This window comes from Brachypodium distachyon, chromosome 5, assembly GCF_000005505.3.
Source record: "Brachypodium distachyon strain Bd21 chromosome 5, Brachypodium_distachyon_v3.0, whole genome shotgun sequence".
NCBI classification, from domain to species: domain Eukaryota; kingdom Viridiplantae; phylum Streptophyta; class Magnoliopsida; order Poales; family Poaceae; genus Brachypodium; species Brachypodium distachyon.
The window spans coordinates 6478373-6494275 of NC_016135.3; the positions used below are offsets into that span (position 1 = coordinate 6478373).

General features: G+C 46.3%; 2 protein-coding genes across 2 annotated transcripts; one reads left to right on the top strand and one right to left on the bottom strand.

Annotated features, from left to right (window-relative positions):
• Positions 1-2366: 2366 nt before the first annotated feature.
• On the top strand, positions 2367-8990 carry LOC100825362 (dnaJ protein ERDJ2). The gene is made up of 10 exons (XM_003579391.4): positions 2367-2686; positions 2772-2867; positions 3568-3688; positions 3785-3891; positions 3990-4207; positions 4928-5105; positions 5196-5315; positions 6392-6478; positions 7685-7795; positions 7922-8990. Exons 1-10 carry the CDS (start codon positions 2501-2503, stop codon positions 8741-8743), a joined length of 2046 nt encoding a protein of 681 aa, XP_003579439.1. The 5' UTR covers positions 2367-2500; the 3' UTR covers positions 8744-8990.
• Positions 8991-14566: 5576 nt separating this feature from the next.
• LOC100827533 (probable ribose-5-phosphate isomerase 2) lies at positions 14567-15903 on the bottom strand. The gene has a single exon (XM_003579397.4). The coding sequence runs from the start codon at positions 15767-15769 to the stop codon at positions 14993-14995; it is 777 nt and encodes a 258-aa protein (XP_003579445.1). The 5' UTR covers positions 15770-15903; the 3' UTR covers positions 14567-14992.

Here is a 15903-nt window from a genome sequence, read left to right on the forward strand (position 1 = left end):
CTAGCCCTTCCAAGCTGGTAGCTTGCCGGGCAACCTGCAGTTGCCGCCCGGCGCGAGATCCTTCCGGGAACTCGGCGACGCGACCCACGCGTCGCGCAACGGTAGTACCCCGGGTGCCACTGGTGCCACAACAGGGTAGTGTGAAGCGCACTTCAAAATTTGGAAACGCTTCTTCACAACACCAATGATACGCTCGACGTGATTACGGAGTTGTGCATGCCTCAGATTGAATAGCTCTTTAGCGTTTTGTGGCCTTTTGTTGCTTCTAGCTTGCTCGTTCAAATGGTACCTAACAATTAAATAAGAGTTATGAAATTATGTTTTCTTGAATATCTAAGCTGTCATTCTAACAAAATAATGCATTTTTACCTGACATTTCGATAGGGTGCAATAAAATTAGGTGTATTTGCATACCCTCCGTCAGCCAAATAGAATTTTCCCTCGGGCACATAGAAATTATTTTCTAGTGCATCTTGTAGGACCCGAGCATCAGAAGCAGACCCTTCCCAGCCTGCGCTGACATGGACGAACTCATTATCAGAATTACACGCCACCATGACATTTTGTGATAAAGTTCATTTTCTGGTACGGTACGGGTCTTGTAGTTTTGGAGATATGGTAATAGGAACATGTGTCCCATCAATTGCTCCAATACAGTCCTTCAGACATGCAAGAAATTGTGAAAAAAATATGTACCGAGTAATACGTATACAAGATATTTATAACACACATAATGATGAATACCTGGAAGTATGGCATGAATTTGGGGTTACTAGACACTTTTACAGGAACATTAATTGGTGGCAATTGTATAAGCCTTCCAGATAATGTAATGATGTTGCGCAACACTTCATTGAAGCGACAACTTATGGTTTCACCACTATGTTGAAATCGTCCTTGAAGAGTACGATTGCTTGCATTCGCCGAAAGGGCATATAAGAATATCGCTACTTGTTCTTCCACGGTGATTAGGTCAGAATCTTGTAGAAGTCGCCGCTCTCGAAAGCACCTAACCAAATTATGAAATATATGTTTTTCCATCCGAAAATCTCGTTTACATCTCAATTCATGACCCTCCAGAACTTCATTCACGTACTTCTGTCCCGTAAGGATGGAAGTATGAATACGTCGACGATTGCTTGAACCTCCCTCGCGTCTGTATACGGATTCGATGATGGCTAATTCATCATCTTCTCTTTGTTTACGTTTCAAAAAATTCCCCCACATTGTTGACAATCTTCAAGCACAATTTGCAATGTTGTTTATCTTAAAGAATAAATCAGTCGGTAATTAGAAACATGATCAACATGCACATGACTAAAAATAAATTTAAATTATATGGCCACATCCTGCCTGACTACCTACACCAAGTAATGGACGAGATGATTTAAAAAAGAATAAAGAAGGAATCAGCTAACATCGAACACAAGAAGAACCAAATTACTGCAACAACGTCGTGCATGGTGGGTTGACGTACTTGGCGACGCAAGACGACGAGGCCGACTGACCGGCGCGCTCAGAGGCCACGCACAGCGCACCAACACGGCGACGCAGCAGATGAACAGGACCTGATCGCACATACATGTTGCCTCCCTCCTCCTCCTCCTCCTCCTCATGCTTTCACGATCAACACACCAACAATAACAACGATGGCTTCCTTTCTATAAGATTGATCAAGTGCAGAATGTTTTAAACCTAACGGCTAGCTCGGTAGTTGAAGCTCACAGCTACTTTCTCCGTTCCATAATTCTTGTCTCAAATTTGTCTAAACATGAATGTATTTATTCCTAAAAAATTTATAGATACATGTAATATTTCGACAAAAATTATGGAATGGAGGGAGTACCTCCAAGCTAGTAGCTCGGTAGTTGCCAATCTTCCTGTGCACATGTAGCTACAGGTCAGCTAAAAATACAGCACGCCCAAACGGCCTCGTGGTTTTGCTAAAACTGAGAAAAATTGTGGTCTTTTCAAACCGTAGTATTCCCATGATTTAGAAAATACTTTGCGTCCAAACATAGCCTTAATCAATTGCGAAGAAAAACGAAAATTCTTTTTATGAACTTGCCGGCGCTTGCCGTGACGTGAGCAACAAGAAGCAGCTTTTCTTTTTGTAAGCGATAGCAACAGACCTGAGGAAGGGGGGATCCGGCGAAGAACGGTCAGTTTCAGTTTTTTCTTTTTTTTAGGGCAAGTCAGTTTCAGTTTTTTTTAGGGGTTCCAGTTTCTGTTTTTTTTTTTGAGCGAAGCTTTCAGTTTCAGTTCTGTTCGATGCCTTCACCTCACACTGCCTGCCAAGCCGTAGCGACCAGGCCCACAGCCCATGCCTACCGGCCCAATATGAAAGTCTGAGTCACCGAATCTGCGACGCTATCTCGACCCGACCGTCTTCCTCCCCGATCTCGCCTCCTTGCGGCCGCGCACTCAAATCCAGCCTCCTCCCAATCCCCGGCCGCCGGATCCAGTGGACTGAGTACGGGGAGGCGAGCCTGCGGAAGCCATGGCTGCGGCTGAGGAGAACAGCTCGCTGTTCTTGATATTCATCCTGACCATGATCGCGCTGCCGCTGGTGCCGTACACGATCATGCGGCTGTGCCACGCGGCTACGGCCAAGGCCAAGACCATCCACTGCCGCTGCTCCGGGTGCCACCGCTCCGGCAAGTACCGCAAGTCGATCTACAAGAAGGTGGGCGGGTAGCGGCTGTTTTATCTTTAGACGCTGGTGCTAGAGATTTTAGCACTACCGCTTTATGGGTGTCTTCTGACTGCAGATATCAAACTTCTCGACCTGGAGCAATCTGACCATTTTGCTTCTCTGGATTGTTGTGATATTCCTCGTTTACTACATCAAACTCATCAGCCGTGAGGTATGGTAACTTCTGGCTGGTATGCCTTGTCAAGTTTTCTTTCCTCCAAGGAGTTGACTGAAATTCTTCTCTGGCGTGAACTAGATACAGAAGGATTTAATACCTATTCATGTGTTCTTGTCGATTACATTAGCTAGAATAGTTCTCATTGGTATATCACTATACTGAAACAATTTATAATAGCCCAAAAGTACATAACCAACGTTAAAATGCATCTTTAACCTATCAGAGCAGCCACCACAATGCTCATGTTTTGTTACTTCTGCATAACACCAAGAAGCATTTTTTAATTAAGAGCAGCAAACCCAACGAATTTGTTAGGATACTAGAGAGACTAGCATGCCTTAGTTGCTGTTTAGTTTCCCTTATAATCATCTGAAGCCTCATTCATGTGCCACACTGTCACTATCTTGAAAATTGTGAGAACAATCACATATATGCAGAAACCTTTTGGTAATCTTGATATTGTAGATTTCAGGACTAGCTAATATGTTATTCATCCTTGCATAGGTTCATTTCCAGCCAGCTTTTAGCAAAGTCACGGTCGTTCGTGGCAATGCATCTTTGTGTTAATAATAAATCTGCAAGTTAACTGAGGATATTATATGCTTGACGCTCTATATGAACTGTGAAGGCTTTTTTCTTGAAATTTCACCAAGGCAAGATCCCGATAATTGATTATATGATTTTGGATTCCTAGGTCCAAGTATTTGAGCCATACAGCATTCTTGGACTGGAACCAGGGGCATCTGAGTCTGATATAAAGAAATCATACAGGAGGCTTTCTATTCAATACCATCCTGATAAAAATCCTGATCCTGGTAAAATGTGTTTCACACTATTTTGTAACATTAGTGCTTTTACTTTTTTTATTTAAATGCTTAATTTGTGGTATTTTTTGCCCTTCACCTTCCCAGAGGCCCATACATATTTTGTTGAATCCATATCCAAGGCGTATCAGGCATTAACCGATCCTACATCCCGTGATAATTATGAGAAGTATGGTCATCCAGATGGGCGTCAGGTAATGTGAACACTAGTTACTTATAGCGCGTAGCAGAAGACTAAACCTTTTTACCATCTTCTGAAGCTAACATGAATATTCTGATATATGTGTGTTAGGGATTCCAAATGGGGATTGCTTTGCCCAAGTTCCTGTTGAATATGGATGGTGCATCTGGTGGGATAATGCTTTTAGGAATAGTGGGGCTTTGCATCCTCTTCCCGTTGATGATAGCAGTTATTTACTTGTCAAGGTCATCAAAGTATACTGGAAATTATGTCATGCATCAAACTTTGTCCACTTATTACTACTTTATGAAGCCATCTCTAGCTCCAAGGTATGAACATACAAAAATCTCATTATTTGGCCATCTGGATTTTCCATCTTTTTGAGTTTGCTGATTGGCTTCATGATATGATGTCTTGACTAAGCAGATCTTCTTGTTTAAGTTAAAACGCTCCTTCCATCCAGATAGCTAGACACGGGACATTGCAGATCTTATAGTTGAAGTGAATACACTCCTTGTATCATTTGATATCTCAATGCCAAACATGAGACTAACAGTGCCATGAGCAACTGCCTGTGAGCAGCATTTGAGAACAAACATCATTCTGAACATCTCATTGTGATTTGTTTTCCTTGCTTTATAATCCAGTGATCTAGAGATTTTTTTGCCTTTCTGACTACACATGATACTTATATTTTTGTAGCTATTGATTTTAGGTCAAAATAACCTTATATGCGCAGCACCACACGAATCATTGCCATTTTTTATGATGAGATTTATAGTTTGAAAAACTGTTAAAAATAATGAGGGAACATACTGAACATTTTATAGAGCATGTTTTACTGCTGCTTAGCAAAACATGTGGTCCAATAGATCTTTTGTGTAAAAAAACCTGTATAACTGCCAACTGGTGGGCCAAATGGCTGCAAACTTCTTCTTTGGTTCACGGTCCTCTTCTGTTATGAATTATGGGTTCTGAATTTATTTATTAATGCTCATTAATCCATTTTACCATATTTGATCAATGGAACTATTGGTTGCATATTTCAGCAAAGTAATGGATGTCTTCATCAAGGCTGCAGAGTATATGGAGATGCCTGTACGACGCAGTGATGATGAGCCCCTCCAGAAATTGTTTGTAGCTGTTAGAAGCGAGTTAAATTTAGATTTAAAGAATATCAGAACAGAACAAGCCAAGTTCTGGAAGCAGCATCCATCACTAGTAAAGGTTGCACTTTTGTTCCTGCATGTTATGATACTAACTGATACTTATGATATGACCATTTTTCTTCAAGCTCAAACCTCCCTTTATTTTCAGATGGAACTCCTGATTCAGGCTCATCTTACTCGAGAGGCATTTGCTTTGCCACCAGCACTAGCAAAAGATTACAAACACATGCTTGAACTTGCACCTCGTCTTCTGGAAGAACTAGTTAAGGTACTTGATTTGTGAATATCTGCCCTTATTAATGTGAAGTCACACATGCTTTTCTTTTGATGTCTCCTCTTTCCATACTATTAGGAAGCTGTTATATATTATATCAAACAAACACTTATCCTAGCTCCCGAGTCCAGACCAGCTTTTGTGGGTTTTGCATTGTTACAGTTAACATGTTTTAAAGACTGGCTATCTGAGCCCATTCAAAGTTACATGGCATGATTGATAAATTGTCCCAATTTGATCATAATAATTTATCCATGAAATGGTACTAAAATTAATACAACACAGGTAGATGACCCGGCATGGTAGAATTTATGCATATTTTAATTCTCATTAACTTGGTTTTGGTCATAAACTGCCCTTAGTTCAAACGTTTATAAATGGTTATGGCTGCAATGGTTTATTGTGGGTTTGCCTGTCAGGTTACTTTGTCAACAGTATGACTCTACGTCATCCTGATGCAGGATGATAGATCGATAGCTCTTGATAACTTTCAAATGGGGAGCTTAAAGTATTTAGTTGTTCCTAACTAGGTCTGATGAACAAAATACGTCTTAACTTAACACACAAGTGTGACTCAATAATTTTATTTCATAGCAATAGGTACATGTAAACAGGTGCTTGAGTTGTTTGTGCGCTATGTAGACCGTGCATAGTGGATGTGCAGAATGGCAGACATATTTATTGTCTGGTTTATGCAATTACTTAGATTATTGCTTTGTCCTCTTAGTATGAGGAGCAATGTCATGCCTTGTCTTAATCCTGTGGTGCTGAGACATTTGTGCACGAAAAATCATTGTGTTTGAGGTCAGATGCATCACATGTGTGATTTAGTCAACTTTGCTACAGCTGCTAGTCTTATTTGATATATAACCATATCCTTGAAGCCCTAGTGCTGCTATTTCTTTAGGGATTTTTTTCTTCTCTTTGGTATCATCTCAACATGAAGATTTTATTTGACACAAATTTATACTGTTGTAGTTCCTTTTTTCTCTTTTCACTTTTGATCTAGCATACTTTTTTTTGCAAAGTATTAGATGCTTCATAGTTTTAATACACTTATTGGCATGCAGATTGCACTTCTACCAAGGAGCCCCCATGGTTTTGGATGGCTCAGACCTGCAATTGGTGTAGTTGAGCTTTCTCAAAGTATCATCCAGGTATTTGCAGTTTCTCCACGTGCATTTACTTCAGCTAACTTGTGGTGAACCGGTTCATGTTTCAAGTGATGTTTATATATCTTGGATCGGTGTTTTCAAACATAGATTAGCATTGTGTAGCTCAGAATTTTCTAGAACTGTAGATTCATGTGGTGTTTTTTTACATGTAAACACATCCTCCATCCTACTGATAATTAGCTGATGCAATACTTCCTCCTATGATGTGTCCCCTATGTTGTCTTTCACCTTGGAGTACTAGTTATCATTGTTTATCAAAATCTTATCCATTAAATGGTTGTCATTCAGTCTTTTTTTTACATTCTGATTTTGGCCAATTGTAAAGCATCATATACTTCACTAAATTCATAAACTGATTCCCTTGGTTTGGTGTACTTATTCATGGGCAGCCTGGCCCATTAACCTGGTCCAGAAACCCAGGCCTGACTGAGTAGGGCTTGCTCCTCAGACTGGGCTCAGGCCTCAGTTTGCTGCCTGAAGGCTTGGCCTTTTGCCATAGGTGTCCAATTAAGCGGGCAGGTCACTTAGGTAGAGCTGGAGGCAGCTACGGTCGCAGGGGAGGATACGAAGTGCTGGGGTGGAGAGAAAGCAGTCGAGCTCGTTGCAGCATCTTGATTCCGGTGGCTGTCGTCGCTGGAGACTTCATTTCTACCACTGCCTGTGCTGATGCTAGTTTGCTTGCAGTCTTATGTGGCTGCAGCTGGGAATGGGATTGAGGGTGCAGTAACCCTAAGAGTGCAGCAGCTGGTGGGCCAAATGGGCCTTATTGCATTGCTGGGCCCTACTCTCTATCGACTGCTACTGCTGCAAATAATCTGACCACCTAAGCGTGATTAAGTGCTGCCTAGGCGTACAAGACAGAATTGAAACTCACCACAATGTGGTATTTTACAATGATTGGTAGCGTGTACACTTCCTGGTACCATCATCAGTTCTCAGTACCAAACTAGCAATGCATGTGTTCTTTTGCGCACTCAGTTTTAGTGCACTACATTGTGGCTTAGTCTTTTATCGTGGCATTCAGCTGCATCTATTGCCATCTGGAGAAGGGTTTGTTAGTTGTCGTCTTTAAAATAGAGTTGTATTCATTTCACACTTTCAAACACTCTCGTCTTGATGTTTGCTTACAGTTTACAAGTTCTTTGATCATCATTGATGTTAATTTGAATATTCGAACACGTATTTTAGGCTGTTCCTCTCAGTGCTCGAAAATCTGGTGGAGGTAATTCAGAAGGAATTGCACCATTCTTGCAGCTGCCACATTTTACTGAAGCAACCGTCAAAAAAATTGCTCGCAAGGTATTTCCATCAGGCCTTACAGTATGAAAAGTAAACTGAAAACTAATATATACTCAAAACCAATAGAATGTCCTTGAAATGATTCATCCTTTGGAGCATGACAATTTATTCCATTTCTGTCTTCAGAAAATTCGGGCATTCCAAGAACTTTGTGATATGTCCAAGGGGGAACGTGCTGCACTTCTGACACAAGTAGCCGGCCTTTCTGAAGAAGAAGCTCGGGATGTGGAGCTTGTACTGGAGATGGTTCCCACCATTGAGGTTGATATTAGATGTGAGACTGAAGGGGAAGAGGGCATACAAGAGGGTGATGTTGTGACAATGTATGCTTGGGTCTCACTTCAGCGTCGCAGCGGCCTAACTGCTGCTCTTCCCCATGCTCCTTTCTTCCCATTCCACAGGGAAGAGAATTTCTGGTTGCTTCTAGCGGACACTGCTTCGAACAACGTTTGGTTATCCCAGAAAGTCAGCTTCATGGACGAGGCTACAGCTATAACTGCAGCATCAAAAGCTATACAAGACACCCAGGAAGCACTGGGTGCAAGCCCCAAGGAAGTAGGAACTGCAGTCAGGGAGGCAGTTGACAGAGTGAAGAAAGGCAGTAGGTTGGTAATGGGCAAGTTTCAAGCCCCAGCTGAGGGGAATCACAACCTGACTTCCTTCTGCTTGTGTGACACATGGATTGGCTGCGACAGCAAGACTAACTTTAAGCTGAAGGTTCTGAAGCGCAGCCGCGCGGGAACAAGGGCACATGTGCCTGAAGAAGGGCCGGTGGCAGAGGATGGCATTGAGGAGGAAGAGGAGGACGAAGAAGAGGAGTATGACGATTACGAGAGTGAGTACAGTGATGATGAGGAGGAAGAAAAGAAGAAGGGAAAGGGTAAGGTTGCAAACGGAGCAGCCCATCAAAGGGCAAACTCTGATATAGATTCAGGCAGCGATGATTGATACAATACCCTGTGTAGAAGCTTAACACCAAAAATGTTTGCCCTCTATGCCTTCATGAAACATAAAAATATCTCCAGCGTCAACTTATAGAGCAAGAACAGGCAGTAACAGTTAGTACTTGACTTTCCATTTTTATATTATGATTCATATGAATTGAGAATGTCACAATAGGCTGTTAATCAAATTGCTGGGATTTTAATGGTTCCCACCAAATGGAATTGGAATTGTTACAATTTACTTTGAAAAATATATCCAGAAATATCAACAAAAGGAAGTCGGTTCCCGGGTTTTAGTTGTACGCCAACGTGAAGCGGGATGACAGTTCGAATATTTACTCCCCTGGATTTTCGTTTGTAACGGAGGAAGAGGATTGCCCTGAGCTCCGATGACAATCTCGAGCACTGAAGTGCGTCTCCTTTTGCGTACCACAGTGCCATTCCCTGGCTGATACCTTCGGAAGAATACGAGGCTCACCGGTATCATCAGCTTTCCATCCATACAAACGACTGACAAAACAAAACATAAAACGATTTAATCTACCCTGCCCGGTCGGTAGGTACAGTGTAATAGTCGTATGGTCGATCCACGTTTCAATTTTATATAATAGTAAATGTCAAAGGAATCTTATAGTTTCGTGTTAAACATCACGATGCCATAACATTTGGATTTCCTTTACATAATCATAAAATTTGACATGGCAAAAGAAGGATGACATAGCTTGCTGACCAGATTCAACGTAAACCAGCTCGATAAATGGTCTCTGATTTTGGCGCTATGTCCGACTGATTTTTTTTATTGCCGAACCATGTCCGTCGCCGTATTCGTTTCATATTCGTATACGCATCTGTATCAACAATATCCATTTCGAACCCATGTTCGTTATAAAACATGATATATAACATGATTTAGTTAATATTCGTTCATATTCGCTCCGTTTCCACCCCTACTCTGGACGAAGAGGATTGGGATTGTAACATCATATTGCAGGTCCGTTGAAAAAAAAAGGCAGCCACCAACTGTGACGCACATCTATCCATGTCCAAAATCCTTTTTTTTTCAATCAGACACAAACAACACATTCCTAAAATTGTTTTGCTTAACCTCTAATTCATAAGTAGAGAGCAGGAGATATGGCTTCCTGTTACAGCTGTTGTTTACTCCAATGACCATACCGCTGGCCGCCACTGCACACGACGCATTTGCACCCGTCTGCCACAACTCCACACCCAAGCGATACTCAGGACTCTGGATGCACTCTGAGGTTACCCGATTAGTGCAACAACGAAAGCTCCCTCATCTGCTCTCGGTGCATAACTGGAACAAAATCAGCGATGTTGCATCTGCTCCATTCATGAGTGAACATACTGTATGATGGCGTTGCATTGAGATTGAGAAAGTTCGAATTTAGGGGCTTTGCGTGCCTTGTGACGCGAGCAATTTCGGCACCCAGTGAAGGGCTAGTAAAATTATTTCAAGTGATAATAGGTTCTATTTTTCATCTTAGCAGTTTATTTGAGATCTAATGAATGAGATTAGAAGTTTTCAAGTTTTTACTGAATAGATCTTTCCACGTGATGCATTGCCCGCAATCATTTGATAAAGTAGACCTTGGTGGAATCTATGCTTCGATGTGTTTATTATCTAACGACCGGATGGGCCGGACCTGAAATAATCGAAATGCATATGGTTAGGTGTTTTTTTTAGAATACTCCCAAGTAGGAGTATCATATATTGAAGAAGAAGACCGCGACGCGGTTACATACCCGTAGGCTCAAGTACATCAATTACTCAGAAACATTCCACACAACGTCAACTAGCCTAGAAATGGAAAAACCAGCAACATTGCTGAAAAGGCCCGCCTGCAGCCACGCCCTTCCTTCGATGTCAATCGCCCGCCGAATCTGAGCGACACCTGGAGCTAGTGCATCAAAGACCACCGCATTCCGGTGCTTCCAAATACACCAGCATATGAGCGTGATACTAGTGTTGATGTTCCTTCTGTCCTTCTTGCTGTGAACATCAAGACCGGGCCACCAGCTAGCAAGGGTGTCCTGTGGGGAAGGAACCCAGCTAAGTTTGCCCCAACCACTCAGATACGATGCCCATACCTGCCTGGCAACCACGCAACCAAGAAGAAGATGATCGATGGTCTCATGCTCCTGATCACACAAAGGACATCGTGCCGGATGAGACAGGCCGCGCCTAGCCAATCTATCCGCGGTCCAGCACCTGCCTCTGAGCGCCAACCACATGAAGAGCTCTTGCACTTCATTGGTGCCTTGGAGGACCAGACCTCGACTGCCCCAGGAGCCAGCTCACGACCACCAAAGAAAGCCGCATACGCCGAAGAGGCCGTATAAATGCTAGAAGCGTTCCATTTCCAGCGGAAATGATCCTCGTCCGCGGAAAGGACTATCGTACCCACACGGTCAAGAACGGCCAGAAGTTCTAAGAGCGCCGGATGAGTGAGCTCGGGGCTCAGGGCCCGCAACCAGCCATGATCCTCCAAAGCATCCGCCACCGAAATCCTTGATGCTCTGCTCGAGATTAGGGAGAACAATGTTGGTGCAAACTCGGCCAGAGAACCACCACCTGGCAACCAAGGGTCAAACCAGAAGAAGATCGATCGGCCGTGGCCAGCAGAGAAGTCAATGGCAGCTTCGCAGATGCCCCCTAGCCAGCTCTGGAATTGCAATGTCAAATTCAGCCCACGACCTGTCAGTCTCAGCCCGTTGAAGCCATCCCCAACGCGCCCTAAGAGCAAGGTTCAGCAATTTGAGATGAGGAAGGCCCAAACCTCCAAACTCCCGAGGAGAATAGACATCACGCCAAGCCACTAAGCAGTGCCCCCCTCGAACGTCCTTGCGGCCTTTCCACAAGAAGCCTCGACAAATTTTCTCAATGCTCTTGATGATCTTCATAGGGAGGTCGAGCGACACCATGGCGTACACAGGCATGGCGCAGAGCATCGATCTAACCAGAGTGAGATGTCCACCGAGCGTCAGAAGAGGGGCAGCCCACGTTTGGATTTTGTTGGCCACCTTATCCACCATGGCCGAGAGCTGCGTTGCTGACGGCTTGCGTAGGCCCAACGGCAAGCCCAAGTACGTGCAAGGAAAGGGCCTCACCACACAGCCAAGAGTCTGGCCCACCAACTGCTCATGTTCCTCGGTGCCCCGGCTCAAATGCGCCGAAGTTTTCTAAAAATTGACCATGAGGCCCGACGTGACGCTGAAATCCTGGAGCACCGCCACAGTAGCACGCAGCTCGCCCACGACCGGCCGCATCATCCGCAAAAAAGGAGGCACGCTGTGAGAGCCCACGAGAGGCGGGACGCTCGAAGAGACCGAAGTACTCCACCTTGCGCAGCAGCCAGTTGAGAGCATCAATGGCGAGGATGAAGAGCATGGGCGATAGGGGATCGCCCTGCCGAAGCCCACGCTGATGCACAATCGGGTCGCCAGGCACACCATTGATTAGAACTCTAGTTGAGGCCGATCCCAAGAGGGCACCCACCCAAGCGAGCCAATTGTTGCCAAAGCCCAACCGCTTCAAGACATCAAAAAGGAAAGACCAGTGGACCGAGTCAAACACCTTTGTGATGTCAAGCTTCAGGAGGACCGCCGGATGATGCAAATTCGCCAACCGCCGGGCCGTTCCTTGGACCAACAAAAAGTTGTCATGAAGGCAACGACCACAAATGAAAGCGCCCTGATGTGGGCCCACCATGCGGGGTAGTTCCGGGCCCAAGCGATTTGCCAGGACTTTGGAAACCAACTTTCCGACGCTATGAATAAGGCTGATCGGCCTGTAGTCGCGAATGGAGGCGGCATCCTGTTGCTTCTTGGGAAGAAGACAAATGAGAGCTTGGTTGACCGCCTCAAAACCACGAGTGTCAAGATCATGAAATGCATTGAAGCAATCCATGATATCCACCTTGATGATCGACCAACAAGAGGTGAAAAAACGCCCAGTGAAGCCATCCGGGCCGGGGCATTTATCCGGCGGTAGCTCCCGCACCACCTTCCACACCTCATCCACAGAGAAAACACCATCTAGCCCCAAAGGGGGATAGCGATCCACCCCAAGGAAATCAAAGTCAAGCGCAAACTCTTTGTTGATCCCAGACCCGAGCAGCCCACGGAAGAAAGCATCCGCCTCCGCTGCGATGCCAGAGTGACCGGTCACCAGTGTGCCATCATCAGTGGAGAGCGAAGTCATAAAGTTCTTCCGTCTGCGGTGACTCGCGTTGAGGTGAAAAAACCGAGTATTAGCGTCGCCCTCCTTAAGCCACAACAACCGGGACTTCTGCCTTGCAATCGTTCGCTCCAAGGAGGAGAGCCCAAGCAACTTCCACTTGAGAATGGCCCGCAAGGACCGCTCCAAGGACGACAGCAGTCTACTCTCCATAGCCACGTCGACCTGAGGATCACCTCAGTCGCCACAAGAATCTACAACTTGACGTTGCTGATGAACTTATCACTCCAGCTCCTCAATCGTTTCGCAGTGCGACAAAGTCGCTTGAAAGGATTAGCGATCCAGTTCCCATCGGCGTTCCACGCCTCCTCCACCACTTGGAAAAAACCGGGCACTTTCGGCCAAAAACACTCAAAATGGAAACGGCGGCCAAGACGTAGGTCAGCCACAAGATCCAACAACTAGGGGCAGTGATCAGAGGTTGCAGTGCTAAGAGCCGACAAGTATATGTTAGGGAGCAAGGCATCCCAGTCAGAAGAAGAGAAGACCCTGTCAATGCGCTCAAGCGTAGGACATCCACGCTCATTGGACCACGTGAACCGGCGCCCAGCGAGGTACAACTCTTTAAGGTCAAGATCAGCAAGGAGCCTCCTAAAGCGGCCCATCAAATCACGATGGAGCCTGGAGTTTATTCTTATCTTCGAGGTTGACAACGAGGTTGAAGTCCCCCATGATAGCCCACGGCCCAACATGGATGTCACGAACATCCCTAATCTCCTGGAGGAAACCAGGTTTGTCGACATCCCTGTGAGGCCCATACACCACTGTTAACCACCATGCACGCTGACCCGCGCCGTGATGGAATGGGAAGCCAGGTGAGGATGGGAGAGAGAGACAGTGTCAGCCTTCCACGCTAGGATAATACCACCCCTAGTCCCCTGAGCCGGCAAGTAGAAGAAAGCATTGTATTCATCGCCCAAGCATTCGGTTACAATAGACTGAGTTACAACCTGAAGTTTAGACTCTTGCAGGCACACGATACAAGCATTTGCCGCCACAGCCACTTGAAAAATTGCTCTACGCTTAGCCCGAGAATTAAGGCCGCGCGCTTCCACACAAGGATTTTCATGTCCGGCATCGACATGGGACAGCGCACCGAACCACGGAGCCACAAGAAGGGGCAGCAGCTATGCTGCACCCTCCACCAGCTCCTCCCCTATGAGAGGAAGAGCACTCGGCTCCCACCCAAACAAGGACAAGATCGCGGAAATGTGCTCCTGCGACAGCTCCTGCTCGAAGAGCTTAATGTAAGCCTGGAGAGCGTCCTTCGAAATTTGCTCTCTCTCACAAGCAATCCCAAGTCTCGAGATCAGAAGTCGCTGCTGCCGTTTAATGGAAGAGCCAGGCGCCATCTTCAGCGCAACCCGAGAGCTGCGACTGAAATTTTGGTTCAGCTTGGATTTTTTTTCAGTCCGATTTTGTATTCCAGCGTAAGGAAATGAGAACGGGAGTTCGAAGATCTGGATCAAGAGAATTGGGAGGAGACGGAGGACCGAGTAATGGATTGACACATCATAACGGAGATCAATAAAAAAAGGGCTGCCATCTGCTGCGACGCACATTCTATCCATGTCCAATTTAGAGTACAGATAAAATTGATTTGGACGTTACAGGACCGTAGCCAATCCATTTCCAGTCAAAGATTTGGGAACGCAGAACATAGACACGCCACACGCACATGGCTCTACATGACTGAATCAAGAGATAAATACAGAGAAATGGGCAGCTGACGTAATCGAAGTATGAGGTGCACATAACGAGTCAAAATGGGGCGGCCAGCGATGAACAAAATCGACTTGATAACATCATGGAGCCGAACTCCAAAATTATTAGCTTCAGCACATTAAGCCGGGAACCATCGCATTACCCATGAAAATGAGGAAACGTCGTACTAGCAAGATAGAGACTCGTAGGAGCAAGAACAGCTTCAGAGCCGAGCTGTTGTTGCTTCTGAGTTATTGTCATCTCCTCTGCAGATTCCTCCGCCGGCTGTTACTTCTTGTTGAGGACCTCCACGCTGCCGTCCTTCTTGGCGACAATCACCGACGTGGCCAGGCCGAGGAACATGCCGTGCTCCACAACGCCGGTGATGCGGAGCAGTCGGTCGCTGATGTCGCTCAGGTCACCGTGTATGCCATCGTGGAAGAACATCTCCACGATATAGTTGCCGTTGTCCGTGACAAATAGCTCCTCTTGCTGGTCGCCGGCCTTGGACTTGACCGTCCTGAGCCTGGCGTGGAAGCCTGGCAATTTGTCGAACAGCTTGCGGATGAGCCCCAGCGTGTAGGCGCTGCCAAAGGGGACGACCTCGACGGGCACGGCGCCTGTGCAGCCAAGGCGGGGGACGAGCTTGGACTCGTCCACGATGACGACAAAGCGGCCGCCGGTCCCCTCGATCATCTTCTCGCGGAGGAGCGAGCCGCCGCGTCCCTTGACGAGGTTGAGCTCCGGGTCGACCTCGTCGGCGCCGTCGATGCAGAGGTGGATCTCGGCGGCGTCCGCGAGCGCGAGCATCGGGATCCCGACGCGCGCGGCGTGCGCCTCCGTCTTGAGGGAGGTGGGCACCCCGGCGACCCCGCGCAGCGCGCCGCCGCGGAGGAGGTCCCCGAGGCGGTCCAGCGCGTGCGCGGCCGTGGAGCCCGTGCCGAGCCCCAGCGTCATCCCGGACTCCACCATCTCCACCGCCCGGTGCGCCGCGACGCGCTTCAGCTCCTCCTGCGTCGCCTTGGGGGACTCGAGGGTTCGCGGCGGCGAGGCGGCGCTGCCCATGGCAAGAGGTTGGAACGAGGGTTTCTGGGAGGGGTTGGGGGCAGGGAGCAAAAGGGAACGGCCACGGGAGGTGGGGGATTTTTGAGGGATTTTGTGAGTGGATTTTTAGGAAAGAAGCCGGCGGGAAAGGGAGA

Bases quoted from the DNA above. Each gene is read 5' to 3' on its own strand.
- LOC100825362 (XM_003579391.4), top strand. From the start codon at position 2,501: ATGGCTGCGGCTGAGGAGAACAGCTCGCTGTTCTTGATATTCATCCTG. The intron at 3,892-3,989 runs GTAATGTGAACA...TATGTGTGTTAG, and splicing joins GTCATCCAGATGGGCGTCAG to GGATTCCAAATGGGGATTGC. The intron at 5,316-6,391 runs GTACTTGATTTG...ATTGGCATGCAG, and splicing joins TTCTGGAAGAACTAGTTAAG to ATTGCACTTCTACCAAGGAG.
- LOC100827533 (XM_003579397.4), bottom strand. From the start codon at position 15,769: ATGGGCAGCGCCGCCTCGCCGCCGCGAACCCTCGAGTCCCCCAAGGCG.